This window comes from Nematostella vectensis, chromosome 14 (assembly GCF_932526225.1).
Source record: "Nematostella vectensis chromosome 14, jaNemVect1.1, whole genome shotgun sequence".
Lineage (NCBI taxonomy): Eukaryota > Metazoa > Cnidaria > Anthozoa > Actiniaria > Edwardsiidae > Nematostella > Nematostella vectensis.
In genome coordinates, this window is record NC_064047.1 from 1124082 (window position 1) to 1142146 (window position 18065).

Sequence of the window (18065 nt, forward strand, 5' to 3'; positions counted from 1 at the left end):
TTTTTATGTGCATCTCTTGCCTCCAGACTAGAAGATTTATTGCTTGGGAACCAGGCCAAAGAGAATTTCACCCTAATCATCTGGCACATTAGTTAGCTTATGTCATCTCTTGTCACGTGATTAAGGCGATCGTAGTCCCCGGATGATCATCGCCATCACATAGTCCAAAAGAAGTTTCCATGATTCCGCTATTTCCACAGTCCATTTAATTCCGAGATTTTCTTCGAATGTTTCGTTTATTGCCTGGGAGATTTCCTGAAGCTGAAATGAAATGAAAAGAATATGACAGAGCTCTGTTTTGAACTGGGTCGCATAGTCTATTTCGCCAAAACAGAAAGACCGACAAGAATTAATTGGTGCAATAAATTACATCACAAAAAAAGATTATCTTATCTCTTTTCATTATCATTATTATTGTTATTACAGTATGTAATTATGAACTTTTTAGATTCTCCATACGTGTTGTTTCTCGTAACATAAACCGCTTATTTATCACTGTAAATCCATCGTTAATTCGTTTTCGAAAACTAAAGATCGGGTTAAGAGTCTTTTCCGTCGTACGTGCCTCGGTCTACAAAGCTTCATATTCTATTTCAAATACGGTGCTTGTAATAACCTACTACCTTTCACCCGTGTGCGTACCGATGAGAAGAAATGCTACCCTAAGCGGGAAGCCTCTTAATGCACTTCTTGATGTGTATGTTCTTTTGAGTGTAGTAACAAATTGCGCACAGGCGTGCTTGAGACTAAGTAAGATGTTTCAGGAAGTATTGCTTTCCACTTGCGATGAACAGCTGAAACCGCCGGGTTTTTTTTTCACTAGTGAATTCAGCACCTAAACATGGACGGTTTCGATGTTTTTCTTGAATCCCAAGAAGTCGCTGTTTAGTATATAAACAATGATAATGACGATGATAATATTACCCAACTAAACTTTTCTTACTATTTATCTAAAAGCTTTGGGCTACCTTCATGTACCTAATTCGTTTGTAGTTAGTGTTATCTATTTAACTTACAATGATAAAAAAAATGCTTAACTAGCCGATTGCTAGGCTGCTACTACCAAGTAAAATTTACACGGACTATTTTTAAATGGTTTTCCCATTTCCTAGCTACTGACTTACATGAAGATCAAATATTTAATGATACTTCTAACACCATTCATTGAGCATGCATCGTATGTGAATTTTTGGGTAAAAAATGTGTTGCTGCCACTGTCGGGGTCTTAGTTGTTCATTTCAAAGAGATTTCTACCAGAATTTTCTCATAAAAAAGCCTCTTTCCCCACCCTCCTTGCTGATCAGAAGGTAGAAAAGAGGAGAAAGGTCAGAAACTACGCAAATCCGTCATGCTATTTGTTACACGATCTGATATCCTGGCTGCTTTAAAGCACTGATAATTTGAGGGGGGGGATATTGACGAACAGATTAACGAGAAACTCTAATTAATACTGGAGACTTCTAAGAATGAGGAAATCGTGTTCATGTTGCAATTGAAGTAAAAAAAATATAGCGATTACCCATTCTTGTTTTACAAGAGAACATCGTCATTTTTAATTTAGCCCATCGACCACACCAATTTCTATATATTTCGGAAGGCTACAATTGGGTTAAAGCGAGAGAAGCAGATGTATCTACGGAGATGTGTATGCTAGACAATTGAAAAATGTTTTTTCTAGAAGAACTGCACTTCGAGGGAAGCAAATTCTATATTCTGGGAGGTAAATAAACATTTCTTCTTTTTTTTAACACTTGGGACGTATTTGTTTCTAGAATAACTGCACTTTTAATGGAATCAAATTTGTACGCCATTAAATGGAAACCTGAAAACGGATCATACTACATACTCAGGAAGTCTACTCTGCTATCTTCTAGAGCACTTCTCCACTCGAGTGTGACGAATGTGATTTTCTAGAAGAACAACCCTGTTTATTTTATCCCCATTAGAAACGCACACAAGTAATAGATCAAGGTACTTGGAAAAGCCTCTCTGTCGGCCAGAATTTTGTCACCTTAGCAAAGTGTTAGATGGCTGCCATTTCTATTGCTATTGCGATATTTTCTATTAAATTCGGTCATAAATGTAGTATCAAACGTAGTATCAAACTTAGATGATTTTCAGATGGTTATATTGTATCAAATAATTCGGCCTACAATATTGGGTGAACAAGGTGATTTTGCGTTAGTAGAACTGCAACCTACAAATATAAGTGGAATGGCTACCATAAAAAACTGTAGGGAGCCTCCTTAATCAAGACATAGTCAATGTTATCTTGGATTCTAGCCTAAACCTATGCACATTACCGGTGATATGACAGCTAATTAGCCCTAACCCCCTACCAGGCTCAAAACAGTAATCATCTTCCGATGTAATGACATAAGTCAAGGCAATCGAACTGTATCGGCTCATTTCGACAAAAAATCAGCTAAAAGTACTCATCCGCTAATTGCTTATTGTTTCTAGCTTAGAAAGGTTCTCAGTGCGTCAGATTTCTTGTTTAGAGGGAGAAGTAGCGAATGGTTTGGGCACTATCAATGCCCAAAACCTCCCAAACATTTTAGATATTAAATACAAAATCAGATGATTTTCTTTATAGATTGACTCTGATTTTAAAACCCTGAAATCGCTATCTCGGAAAATCTCGTCTTATCCATTCGCCAACTTTAGTTTCCAGAGCTTAAATGGCTTTCCAGGACTTTGAAAAATTGAAACTGTTCGGTCGCCACCTTTCCTCCATCTTCTGATGTGAGAATTACATTAATCTCCTGTACTCTACACTTTCCCTCCTTGCTATTTACTTCACTTTGTAACCTGTTACATATAGAATGGAACCTTTATGCATCGATCATACCAAGAAGGCTGGAAAATTTGCACTGTTTTATCATAATGTCGTTCAATCGAGTCGATTTCCTGTTGTTTTACTGTTTTGTGCACCCTAACTTTTAATCGTTAGAAGAGGGGACTAGGTCAACTATGTTATGAAGAACAAAAATGACGTTTTAGGCTCGAGAGTATAAAGAGCGTACCAGTAATTCATCCATAATGGGGGTGATCAACCCCCACCCCCATAGTCTTCCCTCCTGGATCCGCCCTTGACTTACGTTGGACACTGTTGGCTTGATCTGCCTGGTCTTGTGTCGTCGGCCCAGTTCTTGTAGATACTCCATTAGGGCGTGTCCATCCTCGAGGCTGTTAACCGCGTTCTCCACCACTTTCATCACGCGTTTTGTGTGTCCCTGTAGGCTCCGGCTTTCCTTCAGTTCCTCTAATGTGGAGTATTCCCTGAATTCCGGAAACATCAGTTGCAATGTAGGATTCTCTGAGAATAATCTGAACAAAAAAAATTGATGAAATCGCCGAATTCACAACATGGCAGAAAATTTGGGTACAGTGTTGGGTACAGTGTTTTACAAATAATTACTACCCATAAACACCTTTCGGTCGTAGACCTGCCATTTGGCAATTGCCATTTGACGTTCGCGATGACAACGTTTATTGAAATAGGTATATTTCTACAAAATCATTTGTTCTCTTGTAAAAATGTAACATTATATTTTGTATGCTTCCAAAGGAATAAAGAGGGGCTTTTTGATGTTGATGGAGATGGTAGAGGGGGGTGTTTAAAAAGGTTAAGCTTACTTGATATAGCAGGGACAAGCTATAAAACCGACGAGTGTGTTTGTTTGTTTGATGGATTTCTTAAGGATTTATCGCTCGTTCTACTTCCTAAGTAATGGGCTCTCATTTTCATGATTCAGTACCAGTTCCTCCTAATGTATCCCCACCATATATTCATAAAATGCCTCGGGTAAAATAAAATTCAGTCAAACAGTTATAGATGCGATAGAGCTCGAAAAACTTCTTTGACTTTCCTAACCTTTTTTGATGCAATACAGTATTGTAGTGCAGTATTCTATGAAAGCTCGCCATATTTGCCTTTCGTTAATGATTCACGTAGGAATTGTTTATGCCAAAGTTGCCCTAAGGAGAATTTAAATACTCGGATCCCGGAACATTAATAGATTTTCTAAGACCGCGCTTTAGGCTGTTTAAAAGGTAGTTATAGGCGCATTCTTGATACATTTTTGAAAAAGCCATAGCCTAGCAAAAATGGTGTCGAGATATTGTACCCTCGATGTCTTTGATATAAGAAAATACCGATATATGGTAACTTTATTGATATGGCAAATAATCTACGGTTAATTAAACTGACCATATGGAAGGGGATGGAATAATATATAACGCATACGCCCCTGCTTTTATCTTATTTTCGGCATGCTGCATCCAAGTAAATATCATAAGGATTCTGTTACTTTGCTTGGGAAAGACTCTAGGAATATTTTTTGGAAAATGGCAGGTAAACGACTTAAGCTAGCCCATAAGACCAACGTCTTTAGTTATGAGGTATAACCCACGAGTTAATGGCCGGGTCTTGGATGATGTCTACACGCCCTCGTATTATAAGGATTCTGTTACTTTGCTTGGGAAAGACTCTAAGAAATTTTTGGTAAAAGCATAGACGTCTTTGCGAAAATGGCAGGTAAACGACTTAAGCTAGCCCATAAGACCAACGTCATTGATACTTCTTCTTTAGTTATGAGGTATAACCCACGAGTTAATGACCGGGTCTTGGATGATGTCTACACGCCCTCGTGCAAACACTTACCCTCCAACGCAGAGCTTTCTGTGTCGCTTCGCTCGTTTCCTTTGCTCCGCATCAATAACGTGAAGCAATGGAAACGTGCGACACAGAAAGCTCTGCGCTGGAGGGTAGCAGACCCTAGATGTTGCTTAGTGGTTGTCTATTTGCAGGGGGGGGGGGGGAGTATTTTAGAAGGATGACCGTGAGATTATATGTTTAATTTCTACCAAGAGAGCATACTCTCTTGCCATTATCTGTTTTTCGAACAATTACAATTGGATTGCTAGAATCATAGAAGCATTTACGGAACAAATACAGTGTAAAACAAAATAGCCTCAAGGGCCACTGGATTGTTCTTGGCGCTTTGAAGAACCTTTTTGTGCGAATGTCAAGCATTTATTCTATTTTATATCGAGCTGAAAGCACATTAAATATTTCTTGGTGAAACATTAATAACAGATATCATTTAAAAATATATGGCTTCCTTGTAAACCAATGATTGCAACTAGTCAAAAGCAAGAATCTGCCTATCTTCAAATTATCGGCTTTAAACGTCTCTTTGACAAAAGAATTTTTTTTCTACGAGTATTTGATCACCACCAAGAAATATGCAATTCGAGAACTGCAAAAGAAGTGCTCCGATGAAGACTAATACTTGTATGAGCCTTATTATCCACTTTGGAAAATTAGGAAAGCCCCTATAGAATAGAACTAAGATTAATCAATTTTAAATTTCTATAAAATAAACAACAATTATGATCCTATTTGGCTGAGTTTGTGCATAATAAGACTTGCGCTAAGAGATCACGTGACTGTTTGGGTGCCAAACGCGCGCGCTTCCGGCTTTTTGGCGGCAAAATAGCAACAACAAAAAGCAACTTATTCAGCGCTAACGAATAAAACGAAGAAGGTTTTTTTTTTCAGAAAGGGTTTATTTTCATTTAAAGATTTTATGTCTTTATATATATATATTATTTTTGTTTGAATTTGCCACACAAAAGGACACGTGATCTCTAAGAGCATGTCACGTATTGTTTCTCACATTAATGATTTTTCACTTTAAAATTTTGAGACACAAATGGAAAACTATAACAAAACGGTTTCCATATCAACTCTTCTTTTTCTTTTTTTTCTGGAATGTGTTTATTTCCTGTCCATTTTAGTCTACAAGTACCGATCGGTGCTTTTTTCCGGCTTGAAAACCTCATTTCTTCATTTGCTCTCTTAGTAATAGCTGGTCGCTAGTAAATTATAAATTGAGAACCGCCCCGTCTAAAACTTGATCATTTGTGACTAGCATGGTCACAAATGATTACTTAGTTTGATTCTGATCTTATAACTTTTTGTTAATGATAATGCCATTAATAACCTTCGAAACTGAAAAGGTCATCTAATATTTTTACAAGTGGACCTAAGAGTGAAATACTTGAATTTTGCGAAACTTGATCTTGTATTATTGACTCGATTTTCTGGTTTGTTTGTTTGCAAATGATGAGCAATTGATATAGACTTTTTGTGTGCGATTTCTTAGACATTTGACGCAAAGATTTCTTAGACTTTGCTGAGATTTCTTAGACATTTGATGGTGAGATGTCAGATTGTTAGCTTATTCGAAAAGGAAAAACAAATTGAACTTAACAATACCAACTTCCCCAAACATAGTATAACCAAATACCAAACGAATGTTTTCATAGTTCTCTCAATCGCGTGGGAAACACATCAGACGGAATCTATATAATTGTCTGTTCATGTCTGTCTTAAAAAAAAGTTAGCTGCTCTTTGCTTCCGTTGTTGCCATACATTTGGTATTCTGAAGATGTTCAGCGTCCATATAATCCTTATTAAAAGCAATCACAAGCAAGGAATCCACGCTGGGAAATATAAAGACCGTCACAGGACTTCATTTCCTTCCTTTTTGGTACTATGAATTACAAGGGTATTGCCTTTTATATCTCAAAACATCATTAACTCGATCAAGTGGAGCCGAATGGAGCCGCACGTCCCAACATGTTTACAATTCCCAAAATATATATTTACAGAAAATGTCTGATTTACAATAAAAACAACATCCTTTTTTTTCTGTTATTTGTAATTATTACACAAAAACGTCTAAAATATGGCTATTGTTAAAGTAAGCAGCCACAAAGTCACCCCCCCCTCCCCTCCTCCCTACTACAAGCCTCATTTATGCTAACCGCTGTCGCTTCATTTTTGTAAGCACACAATGATTTAATCGATATAATAATGATAAATAACGATGATAATCATATAAAGGCTAAGCAAAATTATGTTAATCATTATAAACAAACAGTTAGGTTTATTAATGTGTATTTTTTACGATTCTGGATTAGTACCTTCCCGCACAAGAATTGTCATTGATTAAATAACTCGGTTAGATGTCTTGCAGCCCGCCTACAAGACTTGTCAACTTAATAAATACCTTGTAGCCATGACACTATCGCATACACCAAACCACGATCAATATAGAAAACTGATTAATGTCGGATACATTAAGTGAAAATTTAGTGACATTACTGCCGGTGTTTAGAGAATGAATTTATCCGTAATTTCATTCAATTTTCTTTGTGTTTTTTCTCTCGCGATAAGTGCCTTTTGTTTGACCAGAAATGTTTCCTCCCTTTATAAAAAATTCCGATGGCTATCAATTTGACGCCGTAAAGTGCACAGTTAAACCATTTGATTAGGACCTCTGTGGCATTACTTTAGTTATCCGTACATAATTCTAAACTGATCCGCGTCATGGTAAATATGTTTATAACTCCAAAAATCGACTCGGAAATTTGGAATTTTTCTTAGAAACACAAATATTTATATATGAAGAAAGACAGAGAGAGACAGGTTTGAAGAACAGATAGAATGAAATGCAAAGGGGACCGAAGTAAATTAGTTTTTTTTCATCGTCGACATCCTTCCTCACTAAATAAAAAAGAGTAAAAAAGTTTGTGTGCGAACTTAAAAAAGAGGGAATCTCTCACCTTAGAAAAATCTCAATCCCAAGTTCCCCTTTATTACTCTCTAGCCCCATCCAAGACTGCTTGATATAATATTTCTGCGTCTCTGTCAACGGAAGTTGATCAACTTTTGTCAAATATTGCGTCTCGCAAGTTGGTAGATGTCCCTTCAGAAGTTTCGTTTGAGTGGCTAGCGATGAAGCACAGCCCATGGTGATGTTCTTTGTGATCGCCTCGTCGTTTCCGTTTCGCTCCCTGATCTACTCTGTGGCGTGAAGAAGTGACTAATTTGCTCTCCGATCGCAGGTCTTTATGGATACACGGGAGGAAGAGTGTAAGATTAAGTTTACAATCATCCCGATCACGTGCGCGATTTCAACATACATCAACATACGCGGTTGCTTCCGCTACGGCTCCTGAACCACTAAGCTATTTTGGGTTGAAATACAATAGGGGCGCCGTGGGAACATCAAACAGTTTTCCGTAATTCTGTAGACCCTGTTCGTTTTTGTTTGATGTTTCGCTCTACATCACGTTAGGTCAAGCCAATTAAGGCAACCAATGAAATCCCGACCTTGTTCTCCATTAGGATTTGCGTTTGGCTCGGTTTATCTAAAGTGCTTATATTCTGAACACTGCAAGACTTTTTCTGAGCAACTGATTGATATCTTGAGGGAATATTAAACGCTGCTTTAATTGCCTATACAGTCGTGAAACTATGTGTTGAGAATCTTTCGTTCACCGTAGCCCCAAGCAATCTAATAAAAACTTGGGGTAGTTTACCAAAACATACACGGAGCGTTTCGCAATGTCACCAATCAAATTACAATATGATTTTAGAAGGCTTAATTGCGCACTTTGTTTGATTTAAAAACGATGATTCGTTTAACGTTTTGATATAAAAAGCTCTACAGCGGTAACTTTTAGAACTGTTGTATGGTTCCAGTTCGATTTTTTTTTAATTATACGCTTATTTAAGTAATACTGCAACTTGTTATTTAAAATGTTTTAAATGAAATTCACTTTAAGATTTCGTGACAGCAGAAGCCCCCGAGCAAAGCCTAAAGCCCACTCATAAATGAACAAAAAGTCCTTTTCTGCTTTTTATCAGCTTTTATTAATGACAAATCAATTTTCCCAGTTTTTTGAGATGGTATTGTGTGAGCTTTGTTTCTAATCTTGGAAAATCAAGAAAAGTGCGCTTGCAGATAAACACACCTCACGTTTTGACGCTTAAACCGTAAGATCCGTGAGTTTGAAATTGCCCTTCACTTCCATTTCCAAAAAAAATATGCAATAATTGACGCGATGACATATTCTGTTGTACATTTCACTTATTCCTATTCCATAATTTCCTGAAGGTTAACTTTTTTGTTGGATAACGTTTAGCATTCCATGCAAAATAGGCCTTTTCCTTGAATATAGAAGTATTAATCTACTGATAAATAAAATGTCATTAAACTTTTTAGCGTCTTTCTGCTTTGCAAGATTCACCTCTGCCGATGAAGAAATAGCGTTATGTAATCCTTAATAGGACATGAGCTTTATGTTAAGCCTCTACTAATACCATTTTCAAACAAATCATTTGATACATTTGTTGGAAGAGGGCACGTCTTATTACGAGTTGAATTCGCTCTTCAACCTGTCATTTTAAATATAAAGAGCTTCGTAACATCAAAGTGTCTTTTGAACAATGATTAAATTTTCAGCGCAGTTCGCAGGCCAAAATGTAGTTGAAAGCTGTTTCCTCAGGGTCGATTGTGCAACACTTATCTTCTTGAAACATCTGATCTCCGAAATGAAAAGAGCATCGCAAAGTTGCTTTTATCACAAGAACGATTTCAGTCGAGCGATTGCAAACTTGAAAAGCATGTAGGAACAAGATAATCAGAAAATGAATTATCTAAATAATACATTGCACCTTAGGCTTAACACCTGACTATATTCCCCCAATTAATCCCTTGATCTGAATTAATGGAAACTCTTAATTATGTCTGACGTCCTTTTCTTTACATTCATAATAATTCCTTTTTTCCTTATTGTTTGGTATGTCACATCGCTGATATATGTATTTTAGTATACCTCATGTTTTTAACATAAAACATACATTTTTTTATATAGCTTGTGCTTACACTTTTTTTAAAATCTTGATGAAATTAAATGGTCTTTTTTTTGCTTTTCCTTATTTATTCCTTAAATTATGAAGCAGCATTATTTCGTGAACAGAAAAAAGTACGTGTCCAATCATTGGGTCATAGTAAATTGTGATAATTTTTTTTATCATCTCACTTTTTCATATTTCGTGTAATCTCTTTGAGCTCATTTACGTTGGGATAAAAAACAAACTGAAAACCATATTCGATTTTGCAAAATAAAAACACTTTGTCTGCATTCGGTTGTCACATAAGATGTCACTCAATATTTCATGGGTTGGAATATTGGATTATTTAAACACATTTAAATAAATAAATAGTTATTAAATGTGTTTGCCATTGTTCAATTCGTCGTATTAAAATTTTTCATGTTTTAGCATTTTTAACTTTGTGTTATTTTTACTCGAATTATAGCTTGTAGTTGCAACACATTTTTTTTTCATTATTCTATACAAACTTCGAAAAATGCAGTACATAGTACACGTACCTACAAATTTTGCATTGGCAATTTTCTCTCTTGTTTTACTGATCTTATAAAATGTAATATTGTCACTTTCTAAGAGGCCCATTTGTTCTAAGTAGTATTTCGTGATTATAATTAGAGGTCATCCTGCATATCAACTTTACACTCTACACTTTAGACGTACGTAATTCTATCATACGGCACGCAATGATAGTTTCAAGGGGCGTATAGGCAAAAGGGAAGAAATTTTCATTATTGAATATGTACTTGCAAGTGTATTTGCTTGTGAATGTAATATACTACCTAGGATTTCAAAATAGTTTAAGTATACACTATTACTTGCACAATGTAAATGGTTTTATTGTGTTTTTAAGTACTTTAATTACAATGCTCCTGTAGCTGAAGCTAATGTAGCTTAATGTAGATAATGTTTTGCAGTTGTGCAATGCTTGACCTTTTAAGGCCTTTCAAATGGATTTAAGGAAAGGTTAAAAGCGTCAAGAAAGTCTTAACTGTAGGTACGTGTCGCTCTACATGCCTGTGAGGTCGATAATAGCGTAAAAAAGCTGTCCCTACGTCGGCTTCAAACAAATCCTTGCCTTGGTCTAAGGTGCGGCCGACTCATTCATCCATCTAAGGAAACGCATAAGGAGAAACGGACAGCTTGCACGCGTGCGCCTGCTTTTAGGAAACATCAGAAAATGATGCTTTTTGAAACAGTGTTCCATGCTAACCATATTTGGACAACTAAGTTTCATCCATCTAAAGAAACCCATTAAAGGAGAAAAGGACGCACCCATGCCCCTGCTTTTAGGATACACCAGAAAATGATGCTTCTTGAAACAATGTTTCACGCTAACCATATTTGGACAAGTAAGTATCAGTAGTAGGGTTTTGGCGCAGCTGGCGCAAAGTTTTCATCATCCCGAATTTCATTCCAAAAATGGCGCAAAAGTCTCCGCACACCTCCGCCAAGCCTCGCGACCTGCGCATGCGCGAGTTTGCCAGAGATCTCTTGCACGACCAAGCCCACCTGTCAATCACTTTGTCACGTGATAGCCAAGCCCACCTGTCAATCACTTTGTAAAAAACCTGTCAATCACTTTGTCACGTGATAGCCACGCCCACCTGTCAATCACTTTGTCGAAAACCTGTCAATCACTTTGTCACGTGTCGCACCTAGGGGGAGCCTGGGGGCTATTCTGGTCTAAAGACGTATGGGGTCCTAGATAAAATGACATTAAAGACGGAGGTGAAGATTAAAAACGATGCGGCTACAGCCGGCGGTTGTCCGGTGCTGGAGGTGAATGTGAGTGACACTGCGGATGCGGGGCCTGAACACTGCTGTTGTAACGCTGATTACTATGAAGACTCAGAATACGGAAGCTTCGACCCCGTTGGGTTTGTGGCCGGAGCGGCGACAATTGTCCTTGGTACTCTAGCAATGTTAGTCTCCATGCCACGGTATGGCGAAAAAAGATGGATAAGATACTAGTCCACGAATGTGGTGCGGAGACTTTAGCTCACGTCTAGAAATAACTTGAGAAAGTAGTCTAAAGACATGAACAGTCTAATAAAATGAAGGAACAGACAGTGGATCAGTTGGAGAATCTTACGGTGAAGGACCTCGACAGAGCGATGGCAACCGCAGCGTATGGTGGTCACATCGAGATCGTAGAGGTGTGTAGAGGGCGCGGCGCGACGGGCTCCGACGAGGCCATGGTGCAGGCGGCGTGTGGTGGGCATGTCGAGATCGTGGAGATGTTTAAAGAGTGGGGCGCGACAGACTTTGACGGCGCAATGGTGGCCGCAGCACTCCACGGCCACGGCGAGATCGTCGAACTGTGTAGAGAGTGGGGTGCGACAGACTTTGACGGCGCAATGATAAACGCAGCACTCCACGGCCACGGCGAGATCGTCAAGCTGTGTAAAGAGTGGGGGGCGTCGGATTTTGACTGGGCTATGGTGTACGCAGCGGGGGGTGGTAATATCGGAATCGTTGAGTTGTGCAGGGGGTGGGGTGCGACGGACATCGGCTGGGCCATGGCGTACGCGGCAGAGAATGGCCACGTTGGAATCGTCGAGCTGTGTAAAGAGTGGGGCGCGACCGACCTCGACGCCGACCGGCTAGAAGGCGGGTATCGCGCGTTGGATTGAAAAGTGGCTTAAAGACGTGGACAGTTCAATAAAATGGAGGAACAAACGGTTGAACGTATGGTTGAAGATCGGTCACCACCACCATACAATATCCCCGGCGGACCTGTACCCAGGGTTGACATCCCCACCCTCATGCCGGAATTTGCACTGTTTGACCGAGCCCTCACCGAATACGAGACTAGTAGAGCCTCCTTGGGAGACGAGGATAGTAGTAACACCCTTTGCAATCATGACGACCTAGTCACAGAAGACGGGGTCACTAGTTGCTTAGAGTGCGGGGAACAGATGCAGCGCGCGATCGCGCACGAAAGGGAATGGGGTTTTTACGGACATTCCGACGGCAAACGGTCTTCGAACCCAAGTCGGGTCCAGGTACGTAGGTCTGAGGACAGAAATATTGACAAGGATGTGGAAAACATGGGTTTTAGCGGGGTAATTGTAGCCAAAGCTAACGAGATATACACTCAGGTGACGAAAGGCCAGATTTTTCGCGGCGACCCACGGAAGGCGATCGTCTTTGCGTGTATTTACTACGCCTACAAGATGTCTGGTAAGTGTCAGACACCGAAAACCTTGATGGAAACTTTTGGATTGAGCAAGAAGAGTTGCCTTAAGGGTCTGAAAATCTTCAGTATTAACATGCCTAAAGATTACTTACTACACGGAACGTCTCCCACCGTCGTGGACCACATTCGCGATGTGATGGATAGATTCTCGGCGTCCCCCGCACAGAAGGGAGAGGTGGTCCAGCTCTACTACAGATCTAAGAACCGCTCGTCTGAGTTGAATCGCGCTCGCCCACAATCCTTTGCGGTCGCTTTAACCTATTACTGGATACGGCAAAAGAAGATCGATATTACGCTTAAAAAATTCTCCGAAAGAACGGGCGTCTCCGAGTTGACCATCAGTAGGAAAGCGAGAGAAGTGGCCACAGTCCTGGGTACGCCTGGTGTGGTATGATGTTTCCTGATTTCCAGAGAAATCAGGATTTCCAGAAAACTGTCAGTTCGGAGTAGATGTGAATTAACACGTCTAAAAAAATTCGAAAAAAGTGGTTTAAAGACGTGGATGTAATAACAAAATGGATATGCAAAGTGCTGGAAGTCTTACAAATCTCACCGTGGAGGATCAAGCCGCCACCTTAGCGAGGTGGGGAGCCGCAGACTTTGACGCCGTTATGGAGCGCGCGGCGTGGGAGGGGTGCGTCGAGACCGTGAGGTTGTGTAAGAGTTGGGGTGCGACGGATTTCGAAAAGCCGATGGTCAGGGCCGCAATGAACGGCCACACCGAGATCGTTAAGATGTGTTGTGAGTCGGGCGCCTGTGACTTCGTGTATCCAGCGTCCATGGCCGCGAAAGGCGGGCACGTAGAGGTTTTGAAGGTGATGGGCGAGTATTGTGCCGACGGAGGAGAGGCCATGACCGAGGCCATGGGTGCTGCGGCGGCGGAAGGTCAGGTGGGGGTTGTTGAGTTGTTGATAGATCTAGGTGCCGATGTCGATGTCGGTTGGGCCACCGCCGAGGCGGCGTACAATGGGCACGTTGAGGTTCTAAAGCTGCTGAGAGAAAACTTCAGCGAGTTTGACCCGGACTATGCTATAACACCGGCCACCGAATCTGGCAACCTCGAGATTGTGAGGTTGTGCTTGGAGTGGGGCGCGACCGATCTCATTGTACATATGAACTACGCGCGGTTTTTGGGTCTACACGAAATTGTCGCGGTGCTACGTGCGGCGTGGAGGTGGGGTCTCGTGCATGAGGAGCTCCCGGAGAAGCTACACAAGGTGAGATTCCGTAGAAAGCTGGAGGACGAACTAATGCCAGTAGCTTGGCATCCTGACAGGTTTTGGGATTGGTGCATGGATGAGCAAGAGAAGGAAATGTTGGGAGAATGCTTCGCCAGGTAGACGTCGGCCGGCTAGAAGGCGGGTATCGCGTGTTGGATTGAAAAGTGATTTAAGGACATGACCGGTTTGATAGAAATGGAGAACCAAACGGTGAAAGACTCGAAAGTATCCCCCGTAAAGCGAACAACGGATTATAAGTGTCTTCATGGCAGAGTGAAATATTATTGCAAAGATTGTCACGGATCGCAAATCTGTCCTCACAACCGGAGAAAAACGCGGTGCAGAGAATGTAACGGCGGTAGCATTTGTGAGCACAGACGAGCAAGATATGTCTGTAAAGACTGCAAGGGGAAAGGGATGTGTGGACACGGCAAACAGAGACCCTTTTGTAAGTTATGCGGAGGGTCTCAAATATGCGAACACGATAGACAAAAGCACCATTGCAGAACGTGTAACGGAAATTAGCATTAGCCCACTCAGTTTTGTAACGCGTCTCACGTTACAAAACACATACATTCCTAATCGCCCTAACAACTAGCGATTCTGAAAATAGGTTTTGTATTTACATTGGGAGTTCGCGGTCGCCAGGGTGGTCTGGTATGCACACGTGGACAGGTATTGTCTTCTTGCGGTACGTCACATCCGTCCACATGCACCCCGCATGTTACCGGAATAGATACCAAGCTAAACCAGCCGTAAAGGCTGTGATCGTGGCAAGGTTAGTTTCGTGCTGTGTGTTCGTGGGTTTAATCACGTCCGGCTTTGGGTTAGTTTTCGCCTCCGGTTCCGGTTTGTGAGCCGTGACTGACTCGGTATGAGGTAGCACAATCTTTGAATGACCCATATTATGTTTTGGGATCGTTTTTATCTCGTTATTTATCGGATTCAGCCCCAGTTTCATATCAGTGGTGGCTTTTTGTAACTTGTTATTATAGCCAGCGATCGAAGTGTTGTTATTTATCACAAGATACGATGGGCTTAACCAACAGCCGAGGGCGAAAGCCAGGTCTAGTTTTTGTCTCGCCTGTTGTAAAGCAAACTGATACCGTTGTATACTTTTCGATATACTGTTTTCCACCACCGCGCTTTCAAAGAGTTTCGTGAAGACCTGTTTCGTTTCCTGAGCTGAACCGCTATCACCGACGATTGACGACCGGGTCTGAACTTGCGCGCCTAGAATACAGTAAACAAAGGCTTCGATGCTCTGGTTTATCCTAGACAACCCAGCTTTGGTTAACCCCATCGATTTTTCCGGAAAGAACCACTCATACTGAAACCCAGTTCTAAGGTCTTTCAGGTACTCAATCTCAAAGTGATTCATGTGTTCGTGGTCGCTTTTGGCAGCGTCCCATTCGTCGTGTAATTGATCAATGGTGCCATAAGGCTTATACTTGTCGTTAGAAGATGACAAGCCGTGATAATCATAATTATAAACGTTCCCTAACCCATGATTTATCGGTCCGAGGAACCGGAAATCGTCACCAGTTCGGAATTCTGTCCTTAATTTTTGGTAAGCTGCTTCGCTGTAGAAGTTTTTATTCCAACTAAAAAGCTTATCTTTCGGAAGAGGACATTGTAGCTCGTTTAATATTCGTCTGATAGTGAAAATGATGTGAAATCTGTAGAATGACCCCACTTGAGAGTCGTCAATCATGTCACGCGTCACACCACATCCAGCAGTCGCGCAAAACATAGCAAAATTTAAGGCTTGACTCCAATAACTGAGGTTCGGGGCGTCGAGCCACCTACTAGCCTCCTTTGCTGTTCTGAATACTAGCAAGCTGTCGGTGAATATGTCCCTAAAAACAAAGTGTGTCTTCACCTTTGGTGTTATAAAAACATCGAAAGAGACGTAATTATTTCTCGTAGGGTTTTCGTTCCACGGCAATATCTTGTACTCTGCACGCGCGTCTAGTCTGTATTGTTTTGGGAACCCAAACAGTTGCTGGATCGTTTCCTTGTATGCTTGTGTGTCGTCGGCGACTAGAAAATCCTGGATATTCTCAGGTTTCCAGCTGTCACCGGGGAAGTGGTATAACGTCTTGACTAGATTCCCATTCTTGTCGAATGGATCGTATTCGTCCCCATTGAAAACGAATTGCACATCGCCATGCTCGTCGGCAGAGAACCTAAAGCGTGAGTAGTAAGGGTACCTTTTCACAAATTCTGTAAACTTCATCTTATATGACATATAAGATGTTTTTAAATCAGTCCTTTACGCATCTCAATTCATAGATCCATCCAACGGGGGTTCTTTCGAACAGAAATTTCACCGAGCGGCTCGACTCGCCAGGTCTTTCAAAATCTCTTCTCTTACTGTTTCCCTCAGCTTGGTGATGTTTACGTTTTTTTCGTCCTCTCTTACCGACTTTTGACGGATCTGCAGCTTTAGAGCCTCAAACTTATCCACCTCGTTCAAGATTAAAGAGAACTCTTCGTCTGATATTTTGTTGTCTTTCAAAGCTTTAGAAACCAAATCACGTATGCTATTCACCTTCGCCTCTGCCATCGCCACCGTTTGGTCGTGCTTAGAGACTTTTCGCGACAGTCGTTTAGAAACCGCCGCACAGCCTACAGACGTAAGACCAAAAACACCAGCCAAAGCACCCAACGGAACTCCAACGACGATACCAAAACCTGACAGAGAAGTTCCTAAACCACCAGACCCAAGAATGACGGATGCGAGTCCTAAGCCCACACTTACCTTTGAAAACATGCTATGCGCTCGTTTATACTTTTTCCTCACGTTCTTGTAATGTTTAACTTCCTGCTCCAAACTTCCCAAAACATCGTGGATCTTTTGGAGTCTGAAGTTATCACCCGAGGGGCTGACCCCTCGGGGTACGTTCGGGTAGATTGAGTTGTACTCTTCCATAGCTTTATTATGGGGAGAGTTTATTCTTTAAGTAATTTCTAAGATTAGACGTATCGGGTAGAGACCGCGCTCTATTGTGTTTCCGTCACCGCCCTTTATACTAAGACGGAGACTACTCACGTAACCGACTGATGTGGTGCTAACCCGTACCGGATCGCTTGGATTGAGGTATATCTTTCCTTCATCAAGTTCTACACTTGCTAGGATTTGTGAGGGCGCCCCTTGTTGGAGGGAGTCGGACGCGTTCACAAGGTCGCAGTGGATAAAAATAGCCTCGTGACCTATCGTCTTTATCTTGTGGCGAGTGTTTGCTTCCAGCTCCCTGGTCTTGAGTCCTAACAGGCAGGCAAGCGGCTCATTCAACACAACGTTTCGATGAACCTCGAGTGACGAGTCTCTAATAGAGATTGGCTTTTCACCAAGACGCATACCCCCATCTATTTGAAGTTTTAGCGTCTCGATCGTATACTGCCCCGCGGGGATCCTGAGGATAATGTTCTCACCGTCGGAGACCGTTCCCTCGCTTGAGAGACTGTTACAACGATTATGAAACGCACATCCTCGCAGCGCGATAAACCGCGGCTTTTCAATAGGGTGTTCTAAATAGACGGTAAAGTCACCAACGTTCCCTTCAATGTAGAGTAATACCATTTGTTATGATTTCCGTCTCCTTTTAAATCGTTCTACGAAGTACAGAACGACAGCGACGATGAGAAGCCAAGCGTTTTTAGCTAAAAAGCCAACAACTTCACCCGCCGTTCTAAATATGAAACTAGCTATCACACCAACCATTCCTGGGAGTATTTCTCCTAATTTTTTGCCTATTGTTTTCAGACCATTTCCAACACCTTTTGCAACACTAGTCAGCCCAGCTTTCAGATTAGAGACAATAACACCGATAACAACGCCCACAGCGGTAACGACAGCAGCGACTGTAAATCCGTATTTCTTAAAAAT

At 41.1% G+C, this 18065-nt stretch overlaps 1 protein-coding gene across 2 annotated transcripts; it reads right to left on the reverse strand.

The window, feature by feature from the left end:
* Positions 1-6: 6 nt before the first annotated feature.
* Positions 7-17270, reverse strand: LOC5512819 (neuroglobin). 2 transcript variants are annotated; one of them, XM_048721829.1, is made up of 4 exons: positions 16938-17270; positions 7639-7922; positions 3102-3330; positions 7-261 (listed from the first exon to the last, which is right to left on the reverse strand). In XM_048721829.1, the coding sequence occupies exons 2-4, from the start codon at positions 7824-7826 to the stop codon at positions 121-123; spliced, it is 558 nt and encodes a 185-aa protein (XP_048577786.1). In that variant the 5' UTR covers positions 7827-7922; positions 16938-17270; the 3' UTR covers positions 7-120. The 2 variants fall into 2 exon arrangements, with proteins under 2 accessions (XP_048577786.1, XP_048577787.1); XM_048721830.1 differs by lacking the exons at positions 7639-7922; positions 16938-17270 and adding an exon at positions 14800-14885.
* Between the last annotated feature and the right edge of the window lie 795 nt (positions 17271-18065).

What these genes read in the sequence shown, in the direction of transcription:
- LOC5512819 (XM_048721829.1), bottom strand. Translation starts at nt 7,826, where the DNA reads ATGGGCTGTGCTTCATCGCTAGCCACTCAAACGAAACTTCTGAAGGGA. An exon ending in GGGATTGAGATTTTTCTAAG is followed by an intron (nt 3,331 to 7,638) that starts GTGAGAGATTCC and finishes TTTTTTGTTCAG; the next exon opens with ATTATTCTCAGAGAATCCTA. An exon ending in TCAAGCCAACAGTGTCCAAC is followed by an intron (nt 262 to 3,101) that starts GTAAGTCAAGGG and finishes ATTTCATTTCAG; the next exon opens with CTTCAGGAAATCTCCCAGGC.